Below are 14,088 nucleotides of genomic sequence, written 5' to 3' on the forward strand. Positions count from 1 at the left end.
AAGTAGTGGGACCATTGGGTTCCGGGTAGATGTTCTATTTGTTGTTGTTAGTTGAGCCTGATCAACTCAATTTAACATTCGACGATTAGAATGGATTCCTGAGAGCTGAATAGGACCCAGGAGGAACGAAGTATGTGATGAAGAAGTTTGATCGTGCCAAAAGGTGGCCGGTGAACAAAGCAAGTAGAAGTGAGAATCCTCCGGGAATGTAAGGTATGTTAATAAGGAATGTTTTGACAAGTTCGGGTATGAAGTTAATGATATTTCGTATGCCCGTAAGTGAAGAATTTAGAAATATCTAAGTATGATATGAAGTTTTGGTAAGAGTCGTTGCTGGAATGGAATGATATTCTGGAACGTAAGTATAAGGCTAAGAGTTAAGGAGAAGTCAACATGTGTTGATGGAATTAGTAAGCTCTCAGGGATTGAGATATGAGAACGGAAGATAAAGATTTATATGTTCAGTAAGAATAAGGTTCTAACAATGAATAAGTTGGCAGAGAAATAAGTTAAGCCGTTCTTAGCGGACGAAGTGGAAGTTTATGTTAAGTGCTAGGATAACAAGATATCAGTTTCTAATGTGCCGTGAATTGAATCGATTGATGTTAATGCTTGTCATGCAAAGGTTATAGAATTGTTTTTAAGACGATCGAAAGGAATGATATGCATTGGGATACTTGAGGAAATACGATTTTATGAAAAATATGATTTTCTGGAAAACTAATTTTTAGAAAATACGCCAATAGCGAAAATTGCGCTAATAGCGAAATTACTCCAGAGGATTTCGCTAATAGCGAACCTGGGGCAAAATTTTCAGTTTTTCTGAAACCTGTCATTTCGTCTCTAGGGTCAGTAGTAGCTATTGGAGGTTGTTTTCACAATCTTTTATGTAACAAACACTCGCTATAATATCAAGTATCGAATGCACATCACACCCTATGATTTCTAAGGAAGAAAATGCATGGACAAGTATTAACGGAATCAATCTGGTTTAAGGCAACATTAGAAGTTAATGTGGCAAGAGCTGACGAAGAGCTTGGTTCAAAAGTTCTAAGGTTCCGGCATATGAATGGATAAAGTGGATGCGCATGCATGAGATGAAAGGTAAGTGGTAAAGAATTATGTAAAGTCGTGAGATTTTCAGATTTAAGAAATTATGAGTACCCCCGGATCTATGTTTTGCTTAATTGAATTGCTAAAGCCCGTTAAGATATTGAATTCAAAAGTTTACAAGATTTTAAAAAGGTAGACACATATGGGTGATTGGAGTTGATGTTTATAGATTTTAAAATGGAATTTTTGTAGGTACCGGTTGTTACGACTCACGTAGAGTGGGCTAACCTCACCGGAACTAAGGTTGGGTGACACAGCTGTGTTGTCAACTTATTCCGTGATTTCAGAGTAACGGCTGGGGCCAAACTTATTACGTTTTTACATAAAGAGAAACCGTCAACGCCAATGACCCGTGTGTTAAATTATGATGTTTTCTTAAAGAAAGAAATTAACGAGCAAGCATTAGTTTGATTATGCAAAACATAGTATGCGAGAATACAGGGATGCAATGAAGTATGATCAAGGAAAGCATGTATGAATTATGATAAGTCTACTATGGGAATTCAAGATTTCTCAGAAACAAGTTTATGTATGATAAGTGTATGTCATGAGGTGAACTCAACCAGTGAGAATATAAGGTCTATTCCCAAGTAAAGTATTATGGTAATGTGACAAGTCTACTATGAGATCCAATCTTGCAAGGTATTGTGAGGTGCATGTCTATGGCAATGGTTGCCATATGAAAAGTTCAAGAAGATAATGCTCATATGGGAAAATTAATGTGCAGTTTCAGTCGTCTCAAGGGATTAGAATATTGGTTAAAGTCAACTGGTGGGAATCAGAGTGGCGCAACGAAAGTTAATAAATAAAGTTCAAACATTAATCATGGAATATGGAATGTGATAGTAAGAGCCTTCGTTAGAAGCATTAAAGGACAAGATATGTGGATGTGACTTCATCTAAGTATATTAAGGAAGGTTAGAGACACAACAAATGAAGGATATGTACTATGATAAGAAAGAATAAGAAAGAAGTTACTTTTGAAGTTCAAGAATTTCATTATGGATGGAGATATAAACCATGAGTTATGCACGAGGAAGTGCATACTCTCCTATGTCAAACTTGTTAAATGATCACGATACTTGCTACGAAGATTTCGAATTATGATTTATAACTTTTAAAGTTAAAATGGGTAGTAAGGGACTTTGGAACGATGATTATTTTAAAAATATGATTTCGTAATGTTTTCTTTTAAGTTATACAATTTTTCGTTCCAAGGACCCAAATACCAAAGTTTAGAAAATTTTCTTAATCAAGATGTAAGAACAAGTATCGTTATTATATCACAAGATGCGACACTTGAGAGTATGTAGGACACCATGTAAGGTGAGATTTGATGAAGTAAACAGCAGTTTTTCGAAAAGTCTTATGAGACGCACAAGTGTATGTTAAGAGTACTCCAAATGCAAGAGGTTTAATTCGAAAGTTTTCAGAGCATGTAATTTACCAGATGGGTTGAGAAATATTATATGTTTGCCCGTTAAGATTATGTATGCATGAAAAGATGTTTTAAAGTTACAAGTAAGCACTGCAGGGCAAACCTGGTTTCTGGTAGGATTCCAGTTAAAAGGCAAATCCTGAGTGTTCATGTTTATGACAAGATACCATTAGGGATGGTTTATGTTAAGCGAGTAAGATTCGAGTCTGAGACAATAAATTTATGTGTAGCAAGGTAAGTGCTGAATCATAATATGCTAAGAAAACTCTAAGTTTGAGTGGTATTAAGATCAAGAAGGCTAAGTTCAGTAACATGTGGATTAAGAAACAAGATGAAGACATGACACGATAAATTCTTTGGATATGTATAAATGGAAAATGTGTGGCTCAGACCATAGATGGTAAGTTTTATCATGATCATTGGTAGACGATCTCTAAATTTCGAGGACGAATTTTTTTTAAGGGGGGTAGAATGTAATATCCCGCTCGTCAGCTAATGGAATTATTAATCAAATGTATCAGAGGTTAAGTAATGAGGAATGTTAAGTATGACGGAGGATATTATTATGTAATATCACTCAAGTATGGACTTATGTATCAGTGTCAGGTAAACACGACTGAGACGAAGGGCATTTAAGTAATCTCGCACAAGGGAGTATATAAGCATGTTTGGACCTAAAATATTCATTTTCCCTTTCACTTTCTCTCTCTAGGTTTTGAGAAGAAAGTTTCTCCTCCTTCTCTCTACCATATGCGCCTCCCTCTTCTCTCTAAGACATCCAATCTTCCTTCAAAACATGGTTTAAGCATGGATTATGGTAGCTTATCAAGCAAGAAACAAGTGGAGGAAAGAATTAAACATGGTTTGGTGAAAAGGGGAAAGATCAAGAATGGATCAAAGCTAGGATTGATGCTTGGATATTGCAATGAGTTCCATAGATAGTTTACCACCCTTTGGGTTGTGTAATTTCATGTTTAAAGGATTGATTTATGTTTATGAGAGGATTAGGACCCTAATGGACTTTTGATAAATTCTTGTTGATTTGATGTTAAATTGCCATGTAACATGTTTATAAATGTATATGTATGTTGCTGGATGATTATAGTGCATTGCAGGATCAAACTGAACAAGTTTTGGGCCAAAACTGGAAAATTAGTACCACAGACCCGAAGAACTACGCTATTAGCGAAATCTACGCTAATAGCGAAATTCTTCAGGAATGTCCCACGCTCCAGGGGCGCTATTAGCGCAGCCCTCTGGTTTGGCCAACATGTTATTGGCCTGTTGGTCCATCCTGGGGCCGTGGTGCATTCCGGAGTCTTCCTTTCGTCGTTTTACAACTTTATAACCCTAAAACAACATCTAGGCAATGCACATAACATCAAAAGATTCTTGAAATGAAAATCATGGCAATCTTAACATGAATGGAAAGAGTGAATTAAGAGTGTTTAAACCGATATTACTCGGGTAGCAATGAATTAAGAAAGGGATTAAAGTAGAGCCTCGATATAGCTTGTCGAGAACTAGAAGTTAAGCAAGAACCTTATGTAGGTTAAGACGCGAAGTATATTCTCTTCACACGTGACTAAGAATGATTAGGTATGCAAGATAAGCCGTGAATTGATAGCAAACTCTTCACTTATGAATAGATATGAATATGAATGAATATAGAGGTAGTTTACTACTAATCGGATCGACCCCGGATCCGAGGTAAACGAGTATGCATGTATAGGTTAGAAACCTTTCATGAATGTTTATGAATGTTAAGACCATGATATGTATGTGTAGTTTATCACACTTAGGATCGCTTATGGATCCGTGGTAAATGAGTAAGTAAGACGTAGGTAACTTGAGAACGGGATAAGCTTCTTTCGAGAGGGGCCCGCACGTCACTGAGGGAGTCCGATTACCTTAGCTAGGTATTTTCGGTATGTATGGGATTGTACTCGGGTTTACTCCACCCCGGGGCTCTCCGTAAAATGAATCAAGATAATATCTGTTTGTTCAACGCTAACTTAATGAATGAACTTAGATACGAATATGTATGTTATGTTTATGATTATGTAAGAATGATTCCATGCACAATTATGTTCAAGAACAAGAGCACTAGATGCTATAGGACCAGTGTAAGATATGAAATAGATCAAGTAAAGAATGTTATGCCGATGACGATCTTAGGTTCCTCTAATCGTCCGGTTTAGGATTGTGTCATGAATATGTTATGTTAAGTCTTGATGCGTTTAACGTATCTTGAGTTAGCGGTCCTAGGATCCCTTGACCGCCATGACATGTATAGGAAGTGAAGCCTATAACAAGTTAAGATAAGATTAAGACGGCTCTAGTATGCACTACCGTCTAAGTATGCAAGTCCCCACACACGTATAATCAACCGTTAGGTTGTAATGTAGGCACGTGGTGACCGTAGGTTTCCCCTGAGGTTACCTATAGCCTAGGATTTAGGGGAACTCACTGAGACATTATGTCTCATCCCAATCCTTATTTGTTTCAGATAAACAGGTTGGAATAGCAAGCTAGTAGCCGAATGGATGATGCGACAAGTGTTCGTTCGTACCGCTGCGGGACGATGTGGATATTCAAGGATGCATCTAATATACTTTAGAAAAGTTGAGTTGTATTATTATGTACGAACGCATTTGGTTGTATATATATATTCATTCGTAGTTGTAAATTTTTAATGTATCCAGTACTAAACTAATACACATGCTAGACTTTCTAGATACGTCTAGTATGGGTGTTACACATCCAATGGTGAGCATGTTGACATGCAAGAGGTTCCTGCTGACAAAGAAGTGGCTAATGTGACTGTTGAGCCTAATGTCTCGAATTTAGCATCTTTGCAAGGACCTACTATACCTAAAGTTTCTACACATGAGGTGGGTGTTTTGCAACAACAAGAGGTGCCTCCTGAACGTGTAGTACTGGTACAGCATAACGAGATTCCGGTCTCGCAGAATATTCATCATGACTTGGACCTTTGGGCTCGTATTCGTGAATATGATCAACGGATGGCGGCTGAAGGTTTTACACAGATGTTATCTAAAAAACAACAAAAGGATTTAAAAAAACAGGTGTTAGGGAAGGCTACATACAACACCCGGACACGGGGTACACCTCTACCCTCTTCATCATGAATGTCCTCTATTGGAATATTAGAGGTATTGGCAATTTTGATTCAAAGATTGCACTACGTAATTTATTTCTATCTCATACTCCCGGCATTATTTTTATTGCGGAGCCGATGATTTTATTTGATGATGTTCCTTCGTGGTACTGGAATAGTATTGGTGTTTCGAATTATTGTTTGAATGTTAGGGGAAATTTGCAGCCGAACCTTTGGGCTCTCTGGGGCAAGGCCACTCTCCTTACGGTCCTTTTTGTGTCTGATCAATGCATCGTCTTACAAGTATCTTGTCCGCAATCTATTGTATATATTGCTGCGGTTTATGCTAGTACCTTTTATTTGAAGCGTCGTCAACTTTGGGCAGATTTGTCTCATCTTCAAGGGCGCTTTCTTGGTCCTTGGTTATTTATTGGTGACTTTAATGCGGTGTTAGGTGCTCATGAGAAGCGTGGTCGTCGCCCTCCTCCATCTTTATCATGTCTGGACTTTCTAAATTGGACTAATGCAAATTTATTAACTAATCTTAATACTTTGGGTGCTTTTTACACTTGGTCCAATGGTAGGCTTGGTTCTGAAAATGTGGTTCTTCGTCTTGATAGGGCTATTTGTAATGAGGACTGGATTAAATTTTGGCGCACCACATCTTGTTCGGCTTTAGTGAGACATCAATCGGATCATCATCCTCTTCTGTTAACAGCTGCGTTCTCTATGGCACACAGTGGGGGCACTTTCAAATTTCTTAAAACTTGGACCTCGCATGATGACTGCCGAAGGCTTCTTGTTGAAAATTGGATGAAGCGTTTCCGGGGGCATGGGTTATCTCGGCTTCAGTCCAAACTCAAACACATGAAATCTATTTATACTCATTGGAATCGAACGGTTTTTGGTGACGTTGACAGACAGGTCCGTTTGGCAGTGGATGAAGTGAATAGAGTTCAACATCTGATTGACACTGATGGTTATTCGGATCAGCTTTATATGCAAGACATTGAGGCACAACTTCTTTTACTCAAGGCTTTGCATCATCAAGATGATCTTTGGAAGGACAAGGCTAGAAACCAACAGTTTCTTCATGGTGATAGGAATTAGAGCTGTCAAAATGGGCCGGGCCGTACGGGCCGGCCCGAAAGCCCGAATAAAATGTAGGGCCTGGGCCGAATAAACGCAGGCCCGAATTTTTCCAGGGCTTTTTAGCCCGGCCCGAAAAAGCCCGTAGCCCGTTAGGGCTGGCCCGTTCGGGCTCCGGGCGGCCCGCCAGCCCGGCAAAAATTCAAGTTTTTTTTTTAAGTGTATTCAGTACACCAGCTTCTTGTTTCATTATTATTATTTCCAACTTCAGTAGGTCCAGATGGTTTGGTTGAAGGATTTTACGATCCAAATAATTACAATCCTGAAGAGGGAAAGTTTATTATGGGTCTTCAATTTCATCTAGAGAGAATGAGGAACCAAGACAGTGATGAATTTGATTATCCTGGATGCAGTATGGCCTATCAGGTATACATTTTGTTCCTTATAGTTTTTGCAATGCATGTAAAATTGATAAAAGAAGTACAAATTAAGGATTTTTGTTGGTGGTTGTGAAATAGGAATTTGTGAAGGCTGTGATAGCTTATGAGAAAAAATTCAGCAGCTCAATACTGGTCCCAAACTCCACAAAGCTAAATGAGGAACTGGAGATGAAGCCAAAACTCATTCTGAAAAGCTTTTCAGTGGCTAGAAACATTTACAAGTCTGATTCTCATATGATCGCAAGTCGAAGTTCTGAACTTGAAGCAGGAGCAGAGTTTTTACAGGTTACTTAAAAGCTCTATTAATTATATCCACAGTTTATAAATGTTAAACTCAATTCATCTTAATACCATATCTTTCTATGATAATGGTTGTAGGCAAATACAACACTTAGTTTGCAACAGGAGAATAGGCTAAAGCAGGTTGGTGCAACAATTAGAAACGGTTCAAGTTATGCACGGAAGATGAAAAGAAAACAAACACTACAGTAGGTCCTCCTTCTCTTATAGCATCAAATTCTTTTATTCATATTTGTAAATGAAGTATGTGTCCATATATCACCCATCATTACAATATTCTCATGCCTATAAAGCAGTCTATAGAAGAAAGAACTTTGGGAATACAAATGGACTTAAAAACAAAATGGACATATTTCTATACTACAAAATCTCCTTTCTTAATAAAATTATTTTTTGCTTTTTAAAAAAAAAAAAAGATACGGGCCAGGGCCGGCCCGTTAGCCCGGGAGCCCGTATAGAGCCGGGCTCGGGCCTCATTTTTCCAGCCCATATTCAAACCAGGCTTTTTAGCCCGGCCCTAAAAAGCCCGTTACTCAACTGGGCCGGGCCTAAACGGGTCGGGCCGCCCGTTTTGACAGCTCTAATAGGAATACAACTTATTTTCACAGAGTAGCAAAAATCCGGGCTTCTAAAAATTCTATTTCTTTTTTGCAAGATGGCGACAAAGTTCTTACTGACCCTTCGGACATTGAGGTACACGTGGTGAATTATTTCAAATTCATATTTACTGTTGCTAATGATTCTACCCAGAACAATTTGATTGCAGAAACTATTCCTTCTATGATTTCTGATGATGATAACCAACAGCTTATGCGTGTTCCACACCATGATGAAATTAGAGATGCGATGTTCGCTCTTAACGGTGACGGTGCCCCGAGGCCAGATGGGTTTGGTGGGCTCTTCTATCAAACCTATTGGGACATTGTTGGTACCGATGTAGTCCAGTCGGTTCAAGAGTTTTTTATTACTGATGAGCTTCCTGCTAACATTAATAATAATTTAATTGTGCTTATACCAAAGGTGCCAGGGCCGAGAGTGATGGGGGACTATAGACCTATTGCTCTGGCTAATTTTCAGTTCAAAGTTGTCACTAAAATACTTGCGGACAGATTGGCGCCCATAGCTATGAGGATAGTTTATATTGAGCAGCGTGGGTTCATTCGTGATCGTAATATCTATGAATGTGTGATTCTTGCATCTGAAGCCATTAATTTACTTGACAAGCATCAATATGGAGGTAATGTGGCTTTAAAAGTAGATATTGCGAAGGCTTTTGACACCTTAGATTGGAATTTTTTGCTTGATGTTCTTAGGGGTTTCGGTTTTGCTGAAACTTTTGTGAAGTGGATCCTAGCTATTTTAAATTCAGCTTGCCTGTCTGTGTTAGTGAATGGGAAAGCTGTTGGTTTTTTCTCTTGCTCTCGAGGGGTTCGACAAGGGGACCCATTGTCCCCTCTATTATTTTGCTTGGCTGAAGATGTCCTGAGTAGGGCCATTTCTATGGCGGTAACATCTGGGAGGCTGCTACCGATGCATTATTACTGTGGGGTTTATTTCCCTACACACATTTTATACGCTGATGATGTTATGATTTTTTGTACAGGTACTAAACGTAATATTCGTGTGCTATTAAATATTTTTCATCGGTATTCGGAGGTGTCCGGACAAATTATTAACAATGCAAAGAGCCGTCTGTACACTGGGGCTATGAATTCCACGCGTGCTCAGATGATTTCAGACATGTTGGGTTTCACTGTGGGACTTGTACCTTTTCAGTATTTGGGGTGCCCTATTTTTAAAGGCAAGCCGAAGGTTGTTCACTTTCAAATGATTTCTGACCGGATAAAGGCTAAGCTCTCTTCTTGGAAGGGTTCTCTTCTCTCTATCATGGGTCGGGTTCAGCTGGTTAAATCTATTATTCATGGAATGTTGTTTTACTCTTTTCATATTTATATGTGGCCGCGTCGTCTGCTTCGTTTATTAGACACCTGGATTAAAAATTTTATCTGGAGCGGGGATGTTCTTACTCGAAAGCTCTGCACGGTTTCTTGGAAGTGTATCAGTCGACCATGGGCAGAAGGTGGTTTAGATTTGAAGCCAACCCGTTTAATTAATGAAGCTTCAATGTTAGAATTAGCATGGAAGCTTGTCGCCACAGACTCCCAATGGGCAGCCCTTTTGAAGCGTAGATTCTTTTCCAACGGTAAACCTATAAATCATTATTTTAAATCTTATGTTTGGCCTGGTATTAAAATTCACATAGATACGGTGTTTGATAACTCTTTGTGGATTATGGGCACGGGTGAGAACATTTCTCTTTGGAACGATAATTGGTTTGGTACCTCTCTTGTGGATTTATTTCATATTGATCCATTCTTTCATGCTGGTTTCACGGGTAAAGTCTCAGATATTATTCTTGCTGGAGTTTGGAATTTGCCACAAGCACTTCGAATTGATGATGTAACTGACAAACTTCAGTCAATTGTTTTGCCGTCCATTCCTATGCCGGACACTTTTGTTTGGTCCAACTCTGCTGATGGTAAATTGTCTTTGAAAATGGCGTTAAATTTTCTTAAGCCGTCGGCACCTCTTTTGTCTTGGGCGGATCAGATTTGGAAGGGGTGCATTCCCCCTTCTCACACTTTCACTTTTTGGCGATTACTGCATGGGAGAATGCCTACAGATGAGAATCTTCGAACTCGGGGCTGTGTAATTGTTTCAGCTTGTTGCCTTTGTTTGAACGTCATTGAAACATCAGATCATTTATTTTTACGGTGCCCTTTTTCAAATGAGCTCTGGACTTGGCTTGGTAATAAACTCAATTGTTCAATTGATTGTACTTCAGCTCTTTCTCTTTTATCTTGCATTCCTGCTCCGTGCTCTTCTCAAGTAGCGGATATCTTTATTGCAGCAATTATTCATACAGTGCATACAATTTGGCTTGCTCGTAATAACATTTGGTTTTCTTCGCAAACTACAACCCTTCACACCGCAAAGGTTCGCATTCATTCCTGGGTGGCTTTATCTGGTAATACCTCGACTGGGAATTGTTTGCAATCTGACTCTCATCTTTTGGATTCTTTTTCGGTGGCTTCTCATTGACGTAAGGTGAAGGCAATCATACCGGTGTTGTGGAAGGCGCCCTCATCTCCTTGGTTGAAGGTTAACACTGATGGTTTCGTCATTGCTGGTCATGCGGCTTGTGGGGGACTGTTTCGGGACTCAAGGGGTTCTCTCCTTGGCGCCTTTTGTTGTAACATTGGGGAGGCATCAGTTTACCACTCTGAGGCTTTCGCTATCATTTTAGCCATGGAACATGGGTCTACTCGTAGGTGGCGGCATATCTGGTTGGAGAGCGACTCCAGTAGTGCTTTGCTAATTTTTACAAATTATTCTTTAGTGCCCATTATGCTTCGAAACAGATGGCATAACGCCCATAGCCTTGGTATTCAAGTTATATCATCTCACATATTTCGCGAAGGTAACTGTTGTGCGGATAAGCTAGCAAATTTGGGTCATTCTATGGAGGGCTCTGTTTGGTTAGATGTGTTACCTGCTGAATTGTATCTTGATTTTTTTCGGGATAGAGTAGGTGAACCGTCATAATATTCCTAAAGGCTTAGAAGCCCTCCAGAAAGGCTCTAAGACCTCCAGAAGGGCTCAGGCGCCCTCAATAAGGGCTCTTGAGACCTTGGCGCTCTCGCCTTGAGGCACCGCCCTTCTAAGCTTCTAGAAACCTCTAGAAAACCACCTAAAATACACAAATACCCCTGTTGCTTGGGAACCAAGCAACCGAAACCCAAGCCCATAGCAGGCTATAAATACTACTCTTGAGAGCATTCTCAAGGCATCTAATCATCAGTCTAAACCCTAGAATCCTAGTATTCCTTACCGTACTTTTTTGCAAGTACAGCTGGCGCCGTCTGTGGGAAAAGGTAAAACTAACCTTGACCACGTTTCTGAATCGCAAATCGTGATTTAGAAACCCTAAGCCTAAAACCTTCTCGGCGACCTCGAAAACAATAACAGGCGAAGACCAAACCATCATCGGCCTCAAGATTTCTCAAACATGGCAGTCGTAGAAAGAAACCTTTCATGGTGATATGCCAGGGACCCCATCAGCGCATCTCAGAATTGTTTTATAATCAGGTTCTAATATTTATGGTTCAATCGCTACATAACAATTACGCTATATCAACCGTTTTCTCCTTTGTTAATCGTATATATATCATGACCGCTTCTCTTCTCTACGATAACATAAGTTTCATACAACTTTTACTATAACTGGCTTGCTATGAATAAGTTCCAGCGGTGCAAAATAACCATGAGGTTGCAATAAAATTGGCGGCGGTGTATATATATCATGTACTATTGTTCGATTAATCGAACAAAATTTGCTGAGCACTATTTTTGACAAGGTACTTCCTCTTACTTTATAATTGTTCTATCTTCACCGTCGACACCGAATACCACATCAATATCTTTATTGCAAGGGCGTGGCTATCTGTGTGAATTTATATGCTAAGTGTTGATATCGTAAATCCTAAAACGGCCCGTATTTGATGCTTATTCGTTACTTTCCTTTCCGATTCAGTTTTAGATTTGTATCATGGGGTTAAATTTAATCTCATTGTTATGCTCGCTCGTTCTTTTATTACATCAATTGATGATTCCTTACCTCTGTTGATCATCGTGATTTTATATCATGGAATAAAATGCTTTACGTACTTAAATTGTGCACTATCATGGTGACCGCTTCTCCTATTCCTAATTGTCTTAAATTAATTATCATTACTTTTTTCATTGAAAAGTTTGTTCCCAGAATATTCCAACCTAATTGAAAAATCAAGAAGGGCTTCTTTGTTATTATAATTATACGTGAAGTTTATAAAATTGAGTTTAGTTGTTTTCATCTATAGCAGAATGAGTAGCTCTATATTAAAGGCATCGTTGATATTCATATATTATATCTGAGACTCCCCACGTATATTGGGATCTATTGTTATTGCTTATCAAAATATGAAGTTGGAAATGTTACTGAGACATTAATATAAACAGGCTTGTTATTTTCCAATTTTCTACGAATCATGTTTTCTCTTCCAAATACTTGAACTTTAATTACTTTGCTATCCTTTGATAACTATGCTACTATACTCAATCACTATATGTCATAAAAGTTCAGTCAACTACACAAGCTGCACGTTTTGGTTTAGGTGACCTAGTTAGCAAATTGGTTAAAATACACGCTAATTAAACTTTCTGATTAACTTGCAAATTTATTAGATTCTCTCAATATTCGTCTATTCTCCAATCATTTTTCATAACAGGATATCAATGTCAATCTGTTTCCTCTAACACGCGAATGTTCTCTAACAAACTTTATCGGTAAATATAAATGTCAATGCCTAAGAGCCAGGTACTCGGATGAACACCAAGGGAACGCTACTGTAACAACGTCACTCAAGACTCAAGAGAAAATTAAAACAATTCAGGTTTCATCTTTCTGATCTTTAAATATATAACTACCGTATGTTTGAGGTAATCTAAAAGCAAAATTGATGCCTTATATCTTTGGAAAAATATTTGTATGAGCTGACAGCATCATTTATTTTGGAATTGTTTTTGGCACATGTACATAATATGTGGACGATCAACTAACTGGTTATTATTCATCACTAATCTACTGTTTCAGCAACAATAGTTCGTATCTATTCTGATGCGAGAGTGAGTGTAAGAGGAGTGAAAATAAGATATTAGGCAACTTAGTTCCAAATTAAATAAACAGAAAAAATAGGAGGAGTAAAACATTAAGAAAGGCAAGCTAGTTTCAATTCAGTAAACAAAGGAAGATTTAACTACTTTAGGTACCCCATGGCAGAAGTAAAGTGTAGTATTGTTAAAAGGTCACATGAGAGGGATTCTGGCAAGGAAAGTCTTGGTATTTAAGAGGTCCAAGTGACCCACCTCTCTTTCCTGGGAACCCCTTCCATGTACCATTTACTTTACGAACTGAACTAAACTGTTTAGTAAAAATATAGATAAAGACTAATAGCACTAGACCCACGTAGAAGAATGAAGATGATCAGAAGACTTAGTTCCAACTTTATGGGAGGAAACAAAGACATACAAAATAAAGTACCAAGGAAATTAGACTTCAAGTTAGTAAGAAGAAGAGAAGGAGTATAAAATAGAAGAATGAAGTAAGGCGAGCTAGTAAGGAAGTAGCAGGAAAACTTAGTTTCCAATCTAAATAAAAGAGAGAAAAGGTTTAAGAGCACAAGATAATCAAATAAAGAAGATTAGCAGTAGAATGAAAAATGTCGGAAGGGGAGTAGAAAATTTGGGCGAATTATTAAGAGAAGACAAGGAGTAATTAGTTCTCATTAAATAGGATGATGGAGACGCCTTTATTTTAGAAGTTCGAAAGTAACTTTATATTTAAGATTAACGATGATGTAATCGCCAATACGCATAGCCTGTTATCATCATAAATTTTTGTATATAAGTCGTATTTGTGATGTTAAAGAGTTTGACAATTGATTTGAAAGTGGCTAACATGACTTGTTCAAGTATGTGTGTAACATCTT

At 38.4% G+C, this 14,088-nt stretch overlaps 1 protein-coding gene and 1 pseudogene across 1 annotated transcript; both read left to right on the forward strand.

The window, feature by feature from the left end:
• Positions 1 to 5,699: 5,699 nt before the first annotated feature.
• On the forward strand, positions 5,700 to 11,107 carry LOC146942587 (uncharacterized; annotated as a pseudogene).
• On the forward strand, positions 6,793 to 7,693 carry LOC146942588 (putative glutamine amidotransferase GAT1_2.1). The gene is made up of 4 exons (XM_085757390.1): positions 6,793 to 6,796; positions 7,036 to 7,187; positions 7,280 to 7,486; positions 7,580 to 7,693. The coding sequence occupies exons 1-4, from the start codon at positions 6,793 to 6,795 to the stop codon at positions 7,691 to 7,693; spliced, it is 477 nt and encodes a 158-aa protein (XP_085613516.1).
• Positions 11,108 to 14,088: the final 2,981 nt, after the last annotated feature.

This window comes from Medicago sativa, chromosome 3 (assembly GCF_051527215.1).
Source record: "Medicago sativa cultivar Bolivia chromosome 3, Bolivia_mono, whole genome shotgun sequence".
In the NCBI taxonomy this organism is placed as follows: domain Eukaryota; kingdom Viridiplantae; phylum Streptophyta; class Magnoliopsida; order Fabales; family Fabaceae; genus Medicago; species Medicago sativa.

What these genes read in the sequence shown, in the direction of transcription:
- LOC146942588 (XM_085757390.1), top strand. An exon ending in GATGCAGTATGGCCTATCAG is followed by an intron (nt 7,188 to 7,279) that starts GTATACATTTTG and finishes GTTGTGAAATAG; the next exon opens with GAATTTGTGAAGGCTGTGAT. An exon ending in CAGGAGCAGAGTTTTTACAG is followed by an intron (nt 7,487 to 7,579) that starts GTTACTTAAAAG and finishes TAATGGTTGTAG; the next exon opens with GCAAATACAACACTTAGTTT.